The 21,207-nt window shown below is 47.3% G+C and overlaps 1 protein-coding gene across 4 annotated transcripts in view; it reads left to right on the top strand.

The window, feature by feature from the left end:
• The window catches only part of LOC140115526 (phospholipid-transporting ATPase ID-like), a 98,753-nt gene extending 78,138 nt beyond the window's left edge, over nt 1–20,615 (top strand). For all 4 annotated transcript variants that reach the window (XM_072132800.1, XM_072132799.1, XM_072132801.1 and 1 more), the window contains 13 exons: nt 327–515; nt 824–939; nt 4,417–4,581; nt 4,711–4,822; nt 5,085–5,190; nt 5,272–5,425; nt 11,876–12,059; nt 14,306–14,529; nt 14,678–14,761; nt 14,935–15,180; nt 17,232–17,370; nt 17,464–17,594; nt 18,050–20,615. In XM_072132800.1, coding sequence (XP_071988901.1) covers nt 327–515; nt 824–939; nt 4,417–4,581; nt 4,711–4,822; nt 5,085–5,190; nt 5,272–5,425; nt 11,876–12,059; nt 14,306–14,529; nt 14,678–14,761; nt 14,935–15,180; nt 17,232–17,370; nt 17,464–17,594; nt 18,050–18,262 — 2,063 coding nt within the window. In that variant the 3' untranslated portion in view covers nt 18,263–20,615. The remainder of the gene's footprint in view (nt 1–326; nt 516–823; nt 940–4,416; nt 4,582–4,710; nt 4,823–5,084; nt 5,191–5,271; nt 5,426–11,875; nt 12,060–14,305; nt 14,530–14,677; nt 14,762–14,934; nt 15,181–17,231; nt 17,371–17,463; nt 17,595–18,049) is intronic.
• The last annotated feature ends 592 nt before the right edge of the window (nt 20,616–21,207 follow it).

The raw sequence follows: 21,207 nt of genomic DNA on the forward strand, positions 1-21,207 counted from the left end.
CTCCAGCCGACCAGGAGCTGCAGGAACTGGAGCTCAATCTAGTGATGACCAGTCCAGCAGGACATTACAATTACATTATGTGCAGTGTTTTAGTTCACTCCTGGGCAATCTAGGGCATGAGGAGTTGATACAACTGGCTATCGGACTCTTATAGCACCAAGTGAATGCAATCTGTTCTGTCCAGCCATAAAAATGATCCATGGTCTTATTGCTAAAGGCTGCAGGGTTCAGTCCGTAATACGATGGTCATACACACCTGAGCTCACAAATACACTTACTACCCCACAGACTATCCCTGTCCTGATTGTCTTCTCTTTCCAACACAGGTGAATTAGTCTATCAGGCTCAGTCTCCCGACGAGGGGGCGCTGGTCACCGCCGCCAGAAACTTTGGATTTGTGTTCCGTTCCCGTACACCAGAAACCATCACTGTGGTGGAGATGGGGGTGACCAAAGTGTACAATTTATTGGCCATATTGGACTTCAACAATGAACGGAAAAGGATGTCGGTGATTGGTGAGTTCTACAAAATTGTGACACTTTGATGTAAGATTGCATGAGGGCGCCCATCAGTATGACATCCTGAGCGGTATTCTTACAATCTACTAGTTGTCTATTATTACAATATGATGGGTATAGTGCTGCTCATAATATGGGGAAGATATATTGTGTAGTTTTGTTATATGTGTCTATGTAACATCTCTTATGTTATTATATGTGTTTTATGTGTGATGTGAGTGACAGGTGGTTACACTTTTATATATTGTAACACTATGTATATGTGTTATGTGTGACATGATATTCATTGACGCCTGTCCCCACAGTGCAGAGCCCGGAGGGCCGCCTCACCTTGTACTGTAAGGGAGCGGACACCATTGTGTACGAGCTCCTTGACCATTCCAGCGAAGGCTTGAAGGAAGTGACCACTGACCATCTGAATGTGAGTTGTATCTATAGACGGGATATGTCATACTCCATTTCCTTCATTATGTTTTCCCCTCAAACTAGATAAGACACTACTACCACTATTACTACCACTACTACTACCACTATTACTACTACTATTACTACCACTATTACTACCACTATTACTACCACTACTACTACCACTATTACTACCACTATTACTACTACTATTACTACTACTATTACTACCACTATTACTACCACTACTACTACCACTATTACTACCACTATTACTACCACTATTACTACCACTATTACTACCACTATTACTACCACTATTACTACTACTATTACTACCACTATTACTACCACTACTACTACCACTATTACTACTACTATTACTACCACTATTACTACCACTACTACTACCACTATTACTACCACTATTACTACCACTATTACTACCACTATTACTACCACTATTACTACCACTATTACTACCACTATTACTACCACTATTACTACCACTATTACTACCACTATTACTACTACTATTACTACCACTATTACTACTACTATTACCACCACTATTACTACTACTATTACTACTACTATTACTACCACTATTACTACCACTATTACTACTACTATTACTACCACTATTACTACCACTATTACTACCAGTATTACTACTACTATTACTACCACTATTACTACCACTATTACTACCACTATTACTACCACTATTACTACTACTATTACTACCACTATTACTACCACTATTACTACCACTATTACTACCACTATTACTACCACTACTACTACCACTATTACTACTACTATTACTACCACTATTACTACTACTATTACTACCACTATTACTACCACTATTACTACCACTATTACTACCACTATTACTACCACTATTACTACTACTATTACTACCACTATTACTACCACTATTACTACCAGTATTACTACTACTATTACTACCACTATTACTACCACTATTACTACCACTACTACTACCACTATTACTACCACTACTATTACTACCACTACTACTACCACTATTACTACCACTATTACTACCACTATTACTACCACTATTACTACCACTATTACTACCACTACTACTACCACTACTACTACCACTATTACTACCACTATTACTACCACTATTACTACCACTATTACTACCACTACTACTACCACTATTACTACCACTATTACTACCACTATTACTACCACTACTACTACCACTATTACTACCACTATTACTACCACTATTACTACCACTATTACTACTATTACTACCACTATTACTACCACTATTACTACTACTATTACTACTACCACTATTACTACTACTATTACTACCACTATTACTACAACTATTACTACCACTATTACTACTACTATTACTACCACTATTACTACTACTATTACTACCACTATTACTACTACTATTACTACCACTATTACTACCACTATTACTACTACTATTACTACCACTATTACTACTACTATTACTACCACTATTACTACCACTATTACTACCAGTATTACTACTACTATTACTACCACTATTACTACCACTATTACTACTACTATTACTACCACTATTACTACCAGTATTACTACTACTATTACTACCACTATTACTACCACTATTACTACTACTATTACTACCACTATTACTACCACTATTACTACTACTATTACTACCACTATAACTACTACTATTACTACCACTATTACTACCACTATTACTACCACTATTACTACTACTATTACTACCACTATTACTACCACTATTACTACCACTATTACTACCACTATTACTACTACTATTACTACAACTATTACTACTACTACTATTACTACCACTATTACTACTACTATTACTACCACTATTACTACTACTATTACTACTCAGTGACCTGTGCATTTCTGTTACTACTTGCTGTATTTTATATCCATGCCCTACAGCAGTGATGGGGAAATTTTTAGAGACCAAGTGCCCAAACTGCAGCCAAAATCTACGAACTATCGCAAGAGAGGATTTTTTAAGTTTATATGGGGTGATCTATAGATTTTATGGAGCAACAAGCCCCAAATTTACAATTTTCTTAGAGCTAGTCATATATTACAGACATATAGCGTATCAGTAGTCACAATTCCATAAAGGGAGTATGGAGTCGGCTGAGCCCACTCCATACAAGCCGGGTATTTGCTGCATATTCCACCGTTAACATCTGTGTTCAGTACTGGCTCCAGTTGCAGGTTTCAACCCTTTGACTGCCCCCGGCAAAGTCAAAAGTTGACATCATGTGGCACGGGGAGCGTTGATCAGTTTTCATGACAGCCTGAAGTCTTTATAAGGTTCCACGATCTGTCATTACTGAAGAGCTGTATTAGTGTGCCAGTGGCACACTGCTACAGAGCTCTATAAAATTCTCCATGTACTGTAATACAGTAGTATTGCAGTATATGGTACGAGCAATCAGACTCCCTAGGGTTAAAATAGTAGAATTAAAAAAATATAAATGAATCACTCCCTTTTCCTCAGAACTTATAATAAACAATAGCAAAATAAACAAATAAAATCATATTGGGTTTGGTATCACCGCATCCCATAAGTCCTTATCTTTGAATGTGTAAAAATGCGTATTCCCAGTGGTGAACCCTGTAATGGAAAATAGCGCCCAAATGTCTGAAATGCCACTTTTTTGCCATTTTCCAACACCTAAAAAGTGATCAAAAGATTGTACAGCCCTCAAAATGGAAATGATATCTCATACCACAAAAAATGACACCTTACATGCAAAAGTTATTAGCAGAACAAAGACATTTTTTTGTACATGAGGTCTATGCCTTAAAACACAATAAAACCTGTGTAAATTTGGATTCCCCATCATCATACCGACCCAAAGAATGAAGTAGACCTGTCATTTGGGGCACACAGTGATAACCACACGGACCACAAGCAATTTCACCAATTTCACCACATTTGGAATTTTTTACCCACTTCCCAGTACACGACATGAAATCATATACTGTCACTATGAAATGCGATTTGTTACACAGAAAACAAGCCCTCGCGCAGCTCCATGCACGGGAAAAATAAAAAGTTCATAAAACTCCATAAAAAATTGAAACACAAAAGTCATTAAGTGGTTAAGGGGTAACAGCTCTGCCACCACTTTCTATTGTATCAGTGCCTCGAGGCTGCCAATACAATTACACAAAGGCAGAGAATTTATAGCTTCAGTCATTGATCATTGATCTGGGAATGTCTGGGGATCGGGACGAGCCATGAGACGTACAGAACAGCGAATTACCTGGAATATTTTATATTTTTTGATGCAAAACCAAGTCGACCATTAGTCGGGCATCTAGTACTATCAGATCGGGCAGTCATCGGGAACGGGCGTTCATAAATCCCCTGTCATGTAGAAGACCCTGTGACCCTACATGACCTCTCTCATGGTCTCCCTCTATGTCCTAGGAGTTTGCCGGGGAAGGTTTACGCACTTTGGTTCTCGCTTACAAGGACTTGGACAAGGTCTACTTTGCCGACTGGAAGAGCCGGCACCATGAAGCGAGTACATCCCTGGACAATCGCGAGGAGAAGCTGGCCGTGCTCTACGAGGAGATTGAGAAAGAGCTGAAGGTTAGTCTTGGGATGATGACTTGTTCTGCTATGGGGGATGACGGACGCCGCAGATCCTATAGATAATGAGATCTATGGTGGGAGAAACGCTCTGTACTGAGATATTCTGGCACTTTCATTACATTGTAGCTAATCGGAGCGTCGGCTATAGAAGATAAACTTCAAGATGGCGTCCCCCAGACTATCGAGACCCTCACCAGGGCTGACATTAAAATATGGGTGCTCACCGGAGACAAGCAAGGTAAAAAAACGTAAATGTATAGAATATTCTATAGAATAATGAGAAATAAGATTTAGGATGTGGAATCCCCGCTGTATCCCCACGGCCATCACTCCCTTGTACACAGAGAAACATTTTCATCTTTGCTACATTGTATAATCTCTACCTCTGGGCAATGAATGGGCGAAACGCGTTGTTCCGTATTGGAATGTGTTGCGGGACCTTAGAATAAACTTGACCTCTGAGACCCCGGAGGTTGATCTTATCTCCTCTGATTCCACAGAAACGGCGGAGAACATCGGGTACTCGTGTAACATGCTGCAAGACGAGATGAAGGAGATCTTCATCATAAAGGGCAGCAGCCCCGAGGAGGTGGAGGAGGAGCTCAGGTAAAGGCTCCCGACATCTCATCACCAGTACAAGGGGCCATTAGACGGATTTCATCCTAACAAAGATGTTTTTGTGCGCAGGACGGCGCGGAGGAGGATGAATCCGGATTCATTTATGGACAATTATGATATGAAGGTTCACATAAAGAAATGCTCAAAGCAGTCACAAGTGATTCCAGACGATGAGCTGAAGGGAGAAGAGACGTACGGGATCATCATCAACGGCCACAGTCTGGTGCGTGACGTGGGGGCAGATAGTAAGGGCTGATATACAGTCCACTAGATGGCGGTGCTGATATACAGTCCACTAGATGGCGGTGCTTTGTATACAGCCCACTAGATGGCGGTGCTGGTATACAGCCCACTAGATGGCAGTGCTGGTATACAGCCCACTAGATGGCAGTGCTGGTATACAGCCCACTACATGGCAGTGCTGGTATACAGCCCACTAGAAGGCGGTGCTGATATACAGCCCACTAGATGGCGGTGCTGATAAACAGCCCACTAGATGGCGGTGCTGATATACAGCCCACTAGATGGCGGTGCTGATATACAGCCCACTAGATGGCGGTGCTGATATACAGCCCACTAGATGGCAGTGCTGGTATACAGCCCAATAGATGGCGGTGCTGGTATACAGCCCACTAGATGGCAGTGCTGGTATACAGCCCAATAGATGGCGGTGCTGGTATACAGCCCACTAGATGGCGGTGCTGGTATACAGCCCAATAGATGGCGGTGCTGGTATACAGCCCACTAGATGGCGGTGCTGGTATACAGCCTGCTAGATGGCGGTGCAGAAATACAGCCCACTAGATGGCGGTGCTGATATACAGCCCACTAGATGGCGGTGCTGATATACAGCCCACTACATGGCAGTGCTGATATACAGCCCACTAGATGGCGGTGCTGATATGCAGCCCACTAGATGGCGGTGCTGGTATACAGCCCACTAGATGGCGGTGCTGATAAACAGCCCACTAGATGGCGGTGCTGATAAACAGCCCACTAGATGGCAGTGCTGATATACAGCCCACTAGATGGCGGTGCTGATATGCAGCCCACTAGATGGCGGTGCTGATATACAGCCCACTAGATGGCAGTGCTGATATACAGCCCACTAGATGGCGGTGCTGATATGCAGCCCACTAGATGGCGGTGCTGGTATACAGCCCACTAGATGGCGGTGCTGATAAACAGCCCACTAGATGGCGGTGCTGATAAACAGCCCACTAGATGGCGGTGCTGGTATACAGCCCACTAGATGGCGGTGCTGGTATACAGTCCACTAGATGGCGGTGCTGATATACAGCCCACTAGATGGCGGTGCTGGTATACAGCCCACTAGATGGCGGTGCTGGTATACAGCCCACTAGATGGCGGTGCTGGTATACAGCCCACTAGATGGCGGTGCTGATATACCGCCCACTAGATGGCGGTGCTGATATACAGCCCACTAGATGGCAGTGCTGGTATACAGCCCACTAGATGGCAGTGCTGGTATACAGCCCACTAGATGGCGGTGCTGGTATACAGCCTGCTAGATGGCGGTGCAGAAATACAGCCCACTAGATGGCGGTGCTGATATACAGCCCACTAGATGGCGGTGCTGATATACAGCCCACTAGATGGTGGTGCTGATATACAGCCCACTACATGGCAGTGCTGATATACAGCCCACTAGATGGCGGTGCTGATATGCAGCCCACTAGATGGCGGTGCTGGTATACAGCCCACTAGATGGCGGTGCTGATAAACAGCCCACTAGATGGCGGTGCTGATAAACAGCCCACTAGATGGCAGTGCTGATATACAGCCCACTAGATGGCGGTGCTGATATGCAGCCCACTAGATGGCGGTGCTGATATACAGCCCACTAGATGGCAGTGCTGATATACAGCCCACTAGATGGCGGTGCTGATATGCAGCCCACTAGATGGCGGTGCTGGTATACAGCCCACTAGATGGCGGTGCTGATAAACAGCCCACTAGATGGCGGTGCTGATAAACAGCCCACTAGATGGCGGTGCTGGTATACAGCCCACTAGATGGCGGTGCTGGTATACAGTCCACTAGATGGCGGTGCTGATATACAGCCCACTAGATGGCGGTGCTGGTATACAGCCCACTAGATGGCGGTGCTGGTATACAGCCCACTAGATGGTGGTGCTGATAAACAGCCCACTAGATGGCGGTGCTGATATACCGCCCACTAGATGGCGGTGCTGATATACAGCCCACTAGATGGCAGTGCTGGTATACAGCCCACTAGATGGCAGTGCTGGTATACAGCCCACTAGATGGCGGTGCTGGTATACAGCCCACTAGATGGCGGTGCTGATAAACAGCCCACTAGATGGCGGTGCTGATAAACAGCCCACTAGATGGCGGTGCTGGTATACAGTCCACTAGATGGCGGTGCTGATAAACAGCCCACTAGATGGCGGTGCTGATAAACAGCCCACTAGATGGCGGTGCTGATAAACAGCCCACTAGATGGCGGTGCTGATATACAGCCCACTAGATGGCGGTGCTGGTATACAGCCCACTAGTTGGCGGTGCTGATATACAGTCTACTAGATGGCGGTGCTGGTATACAGCCCACTAGATGGCAGTGCTGGTATACAGCCCACTAGATGGCAGTGCTGGTATACAGCCCACTAGAAGGCGGTGCTGATATACAGCCCACTAGATGGCGGTGCTGATATACAGCCCACTAGATGGCGGTGCTGGTATACAGCCCACTAGTTGGCGGTGCTGGTATACAGTCCACTAGATGGCGGTGCTGGTATACAGTCCACTAGATGGCGGTGCTGATATACAGCCCACTAGATGGCGGTGCTGGTATACAGCCCACTAGATGGCGGTGCTGGTATACAGCCCACTAGATGGCGGTGCTGATAAACAGCCCACTAGATGGCGGTGCTGATATACAGCCCACTAGATGGCAGTGCTGGTATACAGCCCACTAGATGGCAGTGCTGGTATACAGCCCACTAGATGGCGGTGCTGGTATACAGCCCACTAGATGGCGGTGCTGATAAACAGCCCACTAGATGGCGGTGCTGATAAACAGCCCACTAGATGGCGGTGCTGGTATACAGTCCACTAGATGGCAGTGCTGATAAACAGCCCACTAGATGGCGGTGCTGATAAACAGCCCACTAGATGGCGGTGCTGATAAACAGCCCACTAGATGGCGGTGCTGATATACAGCCCACTAGATGGCGGTGCTGATATACAGCCCACTAGATGGCGGTGCTGATATACAGTCTACTAGATGGCGGTGCTGGTATACAGTCCACTAGATGGCGGTGCTGATATACAGCCCACTAGATGGCAGTGCTGATAAACAGCCCACTAGATGGCGGTGCTGGTATACAGTCCACTAGATGGCGGTGCTGATAAACAGCCCACTAGATGGCGGTGCTGATAAACAGCCCACTAGATGGCGGTGCTGATAAACAGCCCACTAGATGGCGGTGCTGATATACAGCCCACTAGATGGCGGTGCTGGTATACAGCCCACTAGATGGCGGTGCTGGTATACAGTCCACTAGATGGCGGTGCTGGTATACAGTCCACTAGATGGCGGTGCTGATATACAGCCCACTAGATGGCAGTGCTGGTATACAGCCCACTAGATGGCGGTGCTGGTATACAGCCCACTAGATGGCGGTGCTGATAAACAGCCCACTAGATGGCGGTGCTGATATACCGCCCACTAGATGGCGGTGCTGATATACAGCCCACTAGATGGCAGTGCGGGTATACAGCCCACTAGATGGCAGTGCTGGTATACAGCCCACTAGATGGCGGTGCTGGTATACAGCCCACTAGATGGCGGTGCTGATAAACAGCCCACTAGATGGCGGTGCTGATAAACAGCCCACTAGATGGCGGTGCTGGTATACAGTCCACTAGATGGCAGTGCTGATAAACAGCCCACTAGATGGCGGTGCTGATAAACAGCCCACTAGATGGCGGTGCTGATAAACAGCCCACTAGATGGCGGTGCTGATAAACAGCCCACTAGATGGCGGTGCTGATATACAGCCCACTAGATGGCGGTGCTGATATACAGCCCACTAGATGGCGGTGCTGATATACAGTCTACTAGATGGTGGTGCTGGTATACAGTCCACTAGATGGCGGTGCTGATATACAGCCCACTAGATGCCGGTGCTGATATACAGTCCACTAGATGGCGGTGCTGATATACAGTCCACTAGATGGCGGTGCTGGTATACAGTCTACTAGATGGCGGTGCTGATAAACAGCCCACTAGATGCCGGTGCTGGTATACAGCCCACTAGATGGCGGTGCTGATATACAGTCCACTAGATGGCGGTGCTGATATACAGCCCACTAGATGGCGGTGCTGATATACAGTAAACGTCTGCTAGTGGTAATGAGTTCTAGAGGTTCGGAGTAGCTGGGGCCAAAATACATCTGTCCTTTATTGTCACGCCCCTATCTTGGCCTCCAGCACCCGGACTATTATTGTAGAGCACCCGGCCCATCCCTTCTTATCCACTTCCTGACCTTGGTTGATGCCCTTTCCAAATTCTATTATATAACAAACATTAACAAAATTGTATCTAAAAGGGAAAACTTTTTATTATCTTTACGTGATATCAGAATTGTACATAGAAGACGGAGGAAATGGAGCTTTGTTTATTTTAGGGCCAGAAAAATATTTACTTTAAGCCATAACTTTACGTTGCAAAATTATTTCAGCGTTTACTTTTAGATAGAAAGTTGAGTAACATTTGTAAATACTTTGCTTCCCTTATCTTGAGCTGATCTTGAGTCAAATCAAACCTTTTACTCCGGTCACCTCCAAAGCTGCATTTACAGCTTTTGTAAACTCTCATATTGTAGTATTTCCCTACTCGCTACTAGTTTTCTTTGGGTTCAGTGTCTGTACAGAACATTCTCTGCTGTGGTGCATCACGAGGGACCCGCTAGTGATTAAGAAGTGAGAGACTCAGAGATACAGGGGGTCATTTACTAAGGGCCCGATTCGCGTTTTCCCGACGTGTTACCCGAATATTTCCGATTTGCGCCGATTTTCCCTGTATTGCCCCGCGGTTTTGGCACACACGATCGGATTGTGGCACATCGGCGCTGGCATGCACGCGACGGAAATTGTGGGGGTGTGGCCGAACGAAAAACCGACAGATTCGGAAAAACCGCGCATTAAAAAAAAAAAATTGTCGCTCGGCACGCACTTACCTTCACTCAGCCCGGCTCGGTGTACTCCAGTGCGTTCCGATACTCTTCAGCGCAGCAGCAACATCTGGTGGACGGCGGAGGAACTGCCTTAGTGAATCCCGGCCGGACCCGAATCCACAGCAGAGAACGCGCCGCTGGATCGCGAACGGACCGGGTAAGTAAATCTGCCCCACAATGTATTTCAGTAGTGGACAAAGCATCATTGGATCTCAGGCTGGATTTCAGGCGGCAGCTAGAAATGTAGATCTTAAAGAGAACCTGTCAGTAAATTACCAGCCGCTTCAGGTCGGGTATGAAATGTCCTTTCTCAAATTTCCTGTTTTATGTGTAATCTCACCCATTCACCTATAAAATAAATTCTCCTCCAAAGTCGGGCAAATATGACTCTTCTCATTACAATTTCACATAAGATGAGTCAAGTTTAGTAGTTGCGGAGGGAGTGTAACTTTAGAAGCCTCTATCTTCTGTTCTATAGCACCTAGACACATGCTGCTTGTGTCATATTAAAGATAAGAATCTCAACTTTAAAAAATGAGAGATACAGCCAGCTAAATACATTGGGGCACATTTACTAAGAGTTGGTCGGACGCATTTTCGTCAGGTTTCCCGACCATTTCCGTTTTGCGCCGAATTGCCCCATTTTGCGCCGAATTGTTGGCGCACGCGAATGGATTTTGGTGCATGGGTGCCAGCTTGCATGCGACAGAAATGGGGGGGGGGGCTGTGGGCCGTCCGACAACCCGCCGGATTTGGACAAACCGCAGAATTTAAAAAAGGATTTGTTTCGCAAGATCAAGCACTCACATGCACCAGGAAGAAGCAGGTGAACTCCGGTGGACCTCAGGGCAGAAGCGACGGATGCAGGAACTCGGGCGTATTAGGTTAGTGAATCACGGCACACCCGGATCCTCGTCGGACAACGCACTACGGGATCGCGACAGGACCGGGTAAGTAAATGTGCCCCATTGTTGTAAATGTGAGCTGCAGATTCAGTTCCCATCTATTTTTTAAATTTTGTATATGTCCAGTTCTGTAGCTCACAGAACCATAGGCCTGATGAGAGATTCTTATCTTTTAATATGACACCAGTAGCATGTTTTTAGGGACTATAGATCCAAAGGCTGCAACCACTTGACTAATCTTATGTAAAAATTAGATGAGAAGAGTCATATTTACCCATCTTCAGGAGAGATTTTTATTGGTAAATGTGTGAGATTTCACACAAAAGAGGAAATTCTAGAAAGAATATTTCATCACTCAACTGAGAGGGGTAGTAGTTTAGTGGGGTAAAACCTGGTGACATCTCCCACAATGCTCTGCAGCACGACATGCCCTTTACTTGCATTGTATTAGCAGAATTGTGGACACAGCCCTGGTTGTGACTAGAGTAAAGCACATGATATATCTAAGTGTTATTTCACCCCAGTGATTTCTGCTGGTCCCACAGGCTTACGCTCTAGAGGAGAGCATGGAGGTGGAGCTCCTGCGGACGGCGTGCATGTGCCAGGCCGTCATATGCTGTCGGGTGACTCCTCTGCAGAAGGCGCAGGTGGTGCAGCTGGTGAAGAAGTACAAAAAAGCGGTGACCCTGGCCATAGGAGACGGAGCCAATGATGTCAGCATGATCAAGAGTGAGTCCTGGAGGATTCTGGGAGCCGTTATATAAGTGTAATGACCCATCCACCGCCCCTGGACCTGTGGAATCAGTTATGGAGTTATTTCTGCTGTAATTATTTCCTGCTTCGCTAATGAGAAAGATACATCTGGAGGAGATTATCCGAGTATTCTCCGTCTTGTATGACGGGAGGGGCGGTGGTAGGGAGCGATAGGCAGCTGGATATGTAATCACATGCTCAGATCCTAATGGAAAAAAAAAGTTATAAAATAAAACAGAAAAATATTCTTTTCTCACCGACATAAATGTTTCCACCAGAGGCAGAAAATAGGCAATGAATCATCTGTGGGAGAAGAGACTTTGTGTCATTGGAGGTGATGGACTGCAACATTGTTGCCTCCACTTAACTCCTTGGTTCTGGCTCAATCCCTGATATTCCTTCTTCTGTGCCCCAATCACTGGCGTCCGCTGTTTCTAAGCTCCATTCTCTGTCCTCTAGTGGTCCGTTGCTTCACGCCCACGACTGCAGTAATGATGTCGCTCCACTCTTTGTATTCTGCCTTGTTAAACCACTTCAGGATGTTCTGTGGTTCCATTTACTTGTTCAGGATGTTCAGTTGTATGTTGCACCATTCCTTGAAGCCTTATGGCTTATTAGAACCCCAGTCCAGGATGTCTAGTTTGGGTTCCCAGGTCAGGAGGTCCAGTGGTTTGGTTCTCCAGGCCAGAATATCCAAGAGGTTTGGTTCTCCGGGTCATAATGTTCAGTAGTTTAGTTCTCCACGTCAGCATGTCCAGTGGTTTGGTTCTCCAGTACAGGATGTCCAGTGGTTTGGTTCTCCAGTACAGGATGTCCAGTGGTTTGGTTCTCCAGTACAGGATGTCCAGTGGATTGGTTCTCCAGTACAGGATGTCCAGTGGTTTGGTTCTCCAGTACAGGATGTCCAGTGGTTTGGTTCTCCAGTACAGGATGTCCAGTGGTTTGGTTCTCCAGTACAGGATGTCCAGTGGTTTGGTTCTCCAGTACAGGATGTCCAGTGGTTTGGTTCTCCAGTACAGGATGTCCAGTGGATTGGTTCTCCAGTACAGGATGTCCAGTGGTTTGGTTCTCCAGTACAGGATGTCCAGTGATTTGGTTCTCCAGTACAGGATGTCCAGTGGATTGGTTCTCCAGTACAGGATGTCCAGTGGATTGGTTCTCCAGTACAGGATGTCCAGTGGTTTGGTTCTCCAGTACAGGATGTCCAGTGGATTGGTTCTCCAGTACAGGATGTCCAGTGGATTGGTTCTCCAGTACAGGATGTCCAGTGGTTTGGTTCTCCAGTACAGGATGTCCAGTGGTTTGGTTCTTCAGTACAGGATGTCCAGTGATTTGGTTCTCCAGTACAGGATGTCCAGTGATTTGGTTCTCCAGTACAGGATGTCCAGTGGCTCAGTTATCAGGGTCAGGATATCTATTGCTTTGGTTCTCCTGTTCAAGATGTCAAGTAGTTTGGTTCTTCAAGTTGGTAAGTTGTTTTACACTTCACTGTGTTAGTTATCTGGATCTCCAGGTCAGGATCACCATTAGCTCGGTTCTCTAGGTCAGGATGTCCAGTGGATTAGTTCTCCAGTTTAGTAGGTCCGGTGGTATCTTGCCCATTACTTTGTGTGTTCTAAGGTCATTCCAAGAGTCCCTCACTTCAGCTCAGGATATCCAATGGTTTCCAATGGTCTCCTTCCTGATATTGAGTATTTTTGTGTTCATGTCCTTTTGTCCTATTGAACATGTTCAGAGTTTTGGTTTCTCAGTCCTTTGTGCGTTGTTCAGGATTTGAAGCATTACACAAAGAGGTTCTTTTGGTTTGTGCCCCACTCCCTGACTCCATGATCAGGTGATTATAATAATGATCTTTATTTCTATATCACCATCATATTCCGTAGCTTTACACATCATAGGGGACATATATAAATATAATATTACATTACAGAGTACAAACAATCACACTGAACAATAGGAGTGAGTGAGGAGTCATTACAGACCAGATGCTAAATGAAACTAACATTGTGATAATGCATGCGTTTTGTTAATGTAATGCAAACAAATGTGTTAACATTTGTGTTTGCAAAATGCAACCATTAACACAATGTTAACAGCATTAGGCAAATCTCTCCTCTGCTGTTGTATTTTGTTTCAAAATTCCATGTAAATGCCACGTGTGACTGCAACCTAATATAACGGTTTTAAAACATCTTTTACTAACATGTTCCCTCCTTTCGCAGCGGCACACATCGGAGTAGGGATCAGTGGGCAGGAGGGAATGCAGGCCGTGCTGTCCAGTGACTTTTCGTTCGCCCAGTTTCGGTATCTGCAGCGCCTCCTCCTGGTGCACGGCCGCTGGTCCTATAATCGCATGTGCCAGTTCCTGAGATACTTTTTCTACAAGAATTTCACCTTCACACTGGTCCATTTCTGGTATGGATTCTTCTGTGGCTTCTCTGCTCAGGTGAGACAACAAAAACCTGCAGGGAATAGGAAAACACAACTGTATTCTGTCCCAAGGAGCTTACAATCTAAGCCTTAACCGAGGCTTTGCTGCCATCTTGTGTCCATCACACTGTACTGCAGCTCAGTCTTTTGATCTTTATTCACAGACTGTGTACGATGAATGGTTCATCACCATGTACAATCTGGTCTATACCTCACTGCCGGTGCTGGGGATGAGTCTGTTTGATCAGGTAGGTACATCAGTGTCACGTCAGCCCTCATCTATCTAAGGGATAACTGTTGTATTTATCTGTGAACGCTGGGTGATATCCTTACCGATAATGACTCAATCTCCTACACAGCTGAATATAATAGTAAGAGTATAGGTGTGATAGCAGAACTAGACTAATCCTCCTCTTTCCAGGACGTGGATGACCGCTGGAGCATGGAGTATCCGCAGCTGTATGAGCCCGGCCAGAAGAATCGATACTTCAACAAGAAAGAGTTTGTGAAGTGTGTGATCCATGGCATCTACAGCTCCCTCGTTCTGTTCTTTGTGCCTTATGGAGCCCTGTACGACACCGTGAGAGACGACGGCAAAGCCGTATCCGACTACCAGTCCTTTGCCTTGATGGCTCAGACCTGCCTCCTGCTGGTGGTGTCAGTACAGGTAAGTCCCCAGCCAAATGTGTAAGGGTCCATGTATCCTGTCCCATAAGTGTCAGCGTGTCCCTGTCCTGTCCCCCCAAGTGTCAGCGTGTCCCTGTCCTGTCCCCCCAAGTGTCAGCGTGTCCCTGTCCTGTCCCCCACGTGTCAGCGTGTCCCTGTCCTGTCCCCCAAGTGTCAGCGTGTCCCTGTCCTGTCCCCCCAAGTGTCAGCATGTCCCTGTCCTGTCCCCCAAGTGTCAGCGTGTCCCTGTCCTGTCCCCCAAGTGTCAGCGTGTGCCTGTCCTGTCCCTCCAAGTGTCAGCATGTCCCTGTCCTGTCCCCCCCAAGTGTCAGTGTGTCCCTGTCCTGTCCCCATGTGTCAGCGTGTCCCTGTCCTGTCCCCATGTGTCAGCGTGTCCCTGTCCTGTCCCCCCAAGTGTCAGCGTGTCCCTATCCTGTCCCCCCACGTGTCAGCGTGTCCCTGCCCTGTCCCCCAAGTGTCAGCGTGTCCCTGTCCTGTCCCCCCAAGTGTCAGCGTGTCCCTGTCCTGTCCCCCAAGTGTCAGCGTGTCCCTGTCCTGTCCCCCCAAGTGTCAGCGTGTCCCTGTCCTGTCCCCCAAGTGTCAGCGTGTCCCTGTCCTGTCCCCCCAAGTGTCAGCGTGTCCCTGTCCTGTCCCCCCACGTGTCAGCATGTCCCTGTCCTGTCCCCCCAAGTGTCAGCGTGTCCCTGTCCTGTCCCCCCAAGTGTCAGCGTGTCCCTGTCCTGTCCCCCCAAGTGTCAGCGTGTCCCTGTCCTGTCCCCCCAAGTGTCAGCGTGTCCCTATCCTGTCCCCCCACGTGTCAGCATGTCCCTGTCCTGTCCCCCAAGTGTCAGCGTGTCCCTGTCCTGTCCCCCCAAGTGTCAGCGTGTCCCTGTCCTGTCCCCCCAAGTGTCAGCGTGTCCCGGACCTGTCCCCCCAAGTGTCAGCGTGTCCCTGTCCTATCCCCCAAGTGTCAGCGTGTCCCTGTCCTGTCCCCCCAAGTGTCAGCGTGTCCCTATCCTGTCCCCCCAAGTGTCAGCGTGTCCCTATCCTGTCCCCCAAGTGTCAGCGTGTCCCCGTCCTGTCCCCCAAGTGTCAGCGTGTCCCTGTCCTGTCCCCCCAAGTGTCAGCGTGTCCCCGTCCTGTCCCCCAAGTGTCGGCGTGTCCCTGCCCTGTCCCCCAAGTGTCAGCGGGTCCCTGTCCTGTCTCCCCAAGTGTCAGCGTGTCCCTGTCCTGTCCCCCCAAGTGTCAGCGTGTCCCTGTCCTGTCCCCCCAAGTGTCAGCGTGTCCCTATCCTGTCCCCCCAAGTGTCAGCGTGTCCCTATCCTGTCCCCCCACGTGTCAGCGTGTCCCTGTCCTGTCCCCCCAAGTGTCAGCGTGTCCCTATGCTGTCCCCCCAAGTGTCAGCGTGTCCCTGTCCTGTCCCCCCAAGTGTCAGCGTGTCCCTGTCCTGTCCCCCCCAAGTGTCAGCGTGTCCCTGTCCTGTCCCTCCAAGTGTCAGCGTGTCCCTGTCCTGTCCCCCAAGTGTCAGCGTGTCCCTGTCCTGTCCCCCAAGTGTCAGCGTGTCCCTGTCCTGTCCCCCAAGTGTCAGCGTGTCCCTGTCCTGTCCCCCAAGTGTCAGCGTGTCCCTGTCCTGTCCCCCCAAGTGTCAGCGTGTCCCTGTCCTGTCCCCCCAAGTGTCAGCGTGTCCCTGTCCTGTCCCCCAAGTGCCAGCGTGTCCCTGTCCTGTCCCCCATGTGTCAGCGTGTCCCTGTCCTGTCCCCCCAAGTGCCAGCGTGTCCCTGTCCTGTCCCCCATGTGTCAGCGTGTCCCTGTCCTGTCCCCCCAAGTGTCAGCGTGTCCCTGTCCTGTCCCCCCAAGTGTCAGCGTGTCCCTGTCCTGTCCCCCCAAGTGTCAGCGTGTCCCTGTCCTGTACCCCAAGTGTCAGCGTGTCCCTGTCCTGTCCCCCCAAGTGTCAGTGTGTCCCTGTCCTGTCCCCCAAGTGCCAGCGTGTCCCTGTCCTGTCCCCCAAGTGTCAGCGTGTGAATGCACCTCACCTCTTATTTTGTCCCTTAGATTGCCCTGGACACAGCTTACTGGACGGCGGTCAACCAGTTCTTCATTTGGGGCAGTTTGGCCGTGTACTTTGCCATCAGTTTTACGATGTACAGTGATGGGATGTACCTGATCTTCACAGGTTCCTTCCCCTTCATTGGTGAGTGACCTTTGGCCTTCGGTCCTCCTCTTGTAGGGTCAGTCCAGCGCTCTAGTACTTGTGTATAAGCCGCCATGTTTCATTCTCCTCCAGGGACAGCTCGTAACTCTCTGAACCAGCCCAGCATTTGGCTCGCCATCTTCCTGACCATGGTGCTCTGTGTCCTGCCGGTGGTGGCCTACAGATTCCTGAGGTCACAGCTCAAACCTACCTTCAGTGACAGGGTAAGTAGTGGCTACGGTCACTGTGTTTATATAAACGGGGACAACCAACGTCTCCTCAGGACTACAAACCTCACGAAACAAAACTCACATGGTAATACCCAAATCTTACGGCCTATGCGTATGATGGTGCCCCCCCCCCCACCCCCTGCACCCGCCCGATCTATTTGGGAGGCTCCGGCCTCCTGATAAATCTCGGTGGGCAGCTGCCCATTGGTCACAGGGCACTTCCTGGCGTAGAATTGCACCCTAGGCTGCGGCTGAACAAGGGCAGTCTACAGGCAGTGCACAGGTGCGGCACAGGAGCACCCTCAACGCTGGCGACACCCACCCCACGTGCACATAGCGTGGAGAGGTCGTAATGGGGGAGATCGATAATGAGATAAATACTGGAGACAGATGGAGACATTTTTGTTGTACTATATTTAAGAAAATTATTTATTTTTTTGAACCTCCAGATTCAGAAGAAAATCAGGGAGGCAAAAAAGCGCCCCATACCGCCCCCGCGCAGAGCCAAAATCCGGCGCACCAGCTCCCGCCGCTCCGGATACGCCTTCTCCCACACGCAGGGTTACGGAGACCTCATCACCTCCGGCAAAACATTCCGTTCCAAGATTCCCTTCCACCAAACAGGAAAATTTTCTCCCAACGAGAGAAGTCGCCATCACTGAGGGCAGAATGGCGCCAATCCGTGGCCATAAATGTCCCCTCAGGAAGGATGGCACCAAAGAACAAGGCGGGTTTCCGAGATTTCCTGTCATGTCGTATGGAAAGAAAGCCATATACGCAAGTGGCCTCCATGTTTACCTCATGTGGCGGCCATCTTGGGTCTGGACCTGTTTACTAAAGATTTCCAAGCATCAGTGCCAAATCTATCACACAGGGATCTACACGTTGCCAAAGGTCGGCACATGCCGAGTTTTGTACATTTCAGACATTTTTTTGTTGCACTTGACTTCCTGGATTTTCAAAAAACCGTATTAATTGCAATTATTTGTCTACCATCTTTGAAATATTGGGAGAGTCCTGACAGGATCATGCGCTGCCTCCAGCGCCCGCCCATTATGTACAAGCCTCGAGGTCCACGCCTATGTGATTTAATAACCTAAAGAGAAATTATTTCACCCAAATGTGCCTTAATTTAATTATGTAAATTAGAAGGTAACGAGGTAGGAGGTGGCAAACGGGACTAATGAGTTGTCCGCTTATTATTATAATTATTGCAACGTGGAAAGTTCTGCGACTTTCATCAAACTAAGAAGGGAAAGTTCTGTAAATTATCAGGATTTTTATACAGTTTCAAAAAAGGCGTGGCTCCATGGGAGGGGTGTGGTTTCACAGGGAGTGGCATGGTCAAAGCTCTGCCAGAATATGCAAATTAACCAAAATTTTTATTAATTGTCCTGGTGTATGTAAAGAGGTTAGACATCGGCTGGAAATTGTTGCCCAAAACATTTTAGAAAGTTGTAGGACTTTTCATTGTGTGTAGAAGGAGAATGTTTTGTTTAAAACTGTACATGTTTTGTAAGGTGCGCCTCTGATTCACCAAAATGTCACAGAAGAGGCTTATTACTCAGTTAAAATTACTGGTGTCTTGTGCTTAGGTGGTCACAGACTGTTCCCGTGTTCTCAACTGGTCCATCTGAGAGCAAGACTACCCTATGTATACTATAGATTGGTAGTCTGGGACACACCCCCCTGATCTGGGTTGGACCACCTAGAGCAAGGGGGAGTGTCTTGGTCCATTTTATGCACACTATAGTATAGTAGTCTGGGACACACCCTCCTGATCTGGACTAGACCATCTAAGAACAAGCGGGTTGTCTCAGGCTATTGCATGCACATTATAGTACAGTAGTCTGGGACACACCCTCTTGAATGGGGTTGGACCATCTAGAGAAAGGGGGGGTCTCAGTCTATTGTATGCACGATATATAGTATGGTAGTCTGGGACACACCCTCCTGATCTGGGTTGGACCATTTAAGAGCAAGGGGTTTGTTTTAGACTACTCGACCATAGAGGAATCTGAGAAGCTGTTATACAGTAATTTAGACGGGACTAGGAATCGGAAAGTTTAGGTTTTGTTTTTAAGTTATAATATTACAAATGTTTTGATAAATATGTAACCTCCACATTCCTTTACTGTATAAACATAATATAAATTCATTATAATCCACAGAGATTAAAGTATAAGGAAATTAAAGGGGAGGTTCATAAAAAAGTTGTTTAAATTGGAACTTTTCACCTTAAAGGTGTCTGGGTTGTAGAGACAAATCACCTACTGTATACTTCAGATAGTTCAGATAGGCCTGGCTCTGGCACCCAGCACCCACAATTGGCTACACAACATTACTCCAGCGTCTCAGTGACCTGTGAGTAGTGCGCTGTATACTAGGCCCGGCCGCTGTACTGTGTATAGCAATGTGCTCAGTATAAAGACTCTTCATTCCGCTTTGTACACAAGGCACTTCTAATCATTGCGCTTTGATGCGCAAATCAGGGCCAAGACACGTGATCTCCGTCTGATGCTTCCATGTGCGTTCACACGTGGAGTTCACATTCCTTATTGAAACGCAATACAACAGACGAGGAGACGAGATTTACCTAATAATACGGCTTTTCACAATTGCATTTACAAAACGCGGATGAAGGATTGTAAACCAAGCACTGACCTGCTGGTGTGCGCCCTCTGGCAGGATCCGCTCTTCTTTTAGCTCCTTATGTCCTTGTTTTTACTAAAAATGGCTTTAAAAATTTAAATCCAGGGCATAAGAGCGGATCCTACCAGAAGGGGCGCACACCAGGATGTCAGTGCTTGGTTTACAATCCTTCATCCTGGTGGTAGATTTCCTTTAACGCAATTTTAACATTGCATGAATATTGTGTTTTGTAAATGTTAAAAGTCCCCGGCAGAGTGATCAGTCCATAGCGCAGCCCCAGACGAGTGTGAATCCGGCCTAATTCTGACAAATTAAGGGCATTAAGGGATTGTTATAAATCTAACAAAATTACTGTAAGTAAAAGCATAAGCTTTAAGCACCAGCACCCCGACTTGTGCCAGACACATAAAAGCTCATCCCCATTGCTGCTCCTGTATTTTTATATCTAGAGCCAAATTGTTTTTTTTTTTAATGTAGATGACCACATTATTATGAACAGAGTACAAGGGGTAAAAGGGATATTCCGGGAATATAAATGTCTGACCCACAAACCCATAATGCTATGAATAAATAAAAACCACAAAACTCAATGTCACAAATCTGAGTTTAAATAGTTTGCATTTATGAGTCACAACATTTTATAGGCTTTCTAAAGTAGGGAGTTTTCTCCCAGACGTAGACGACAGGATACTACAACTCCCATGATCTCTCAGTTCTCAGTAACTCCTCCTGCTTGCTCTACTCCCAGTAATGATGTAACAGATTGTCCTGCTCTGTTACCATAGTAATGATGTGTAACTACCATCACTGCACATCACTGAGATGGGTCTCACCACAGCACTGGCCATAGTGGATGCACTGCACTGATGATCACATGACCGGCCCAGGCAGGTGCAGGACATGTGATGTGGACATGTGACCAGCGACCATCTTCTGTCCTGTGCTTGCTCCAAAA

This window comes from Engystomops pustulosus, chromosome 1 (assembly GCF_040894005.1).
Source record: "Engystomops pustulosus chromosome 1, aEngPut4.maternal, whole genome shotgun sequence".
NCBI lineage: Eukaryota > Metazoa > Chordata > Amphibia > Anura > Leptodactylidae > Engystomops > Engystomops pustulosus.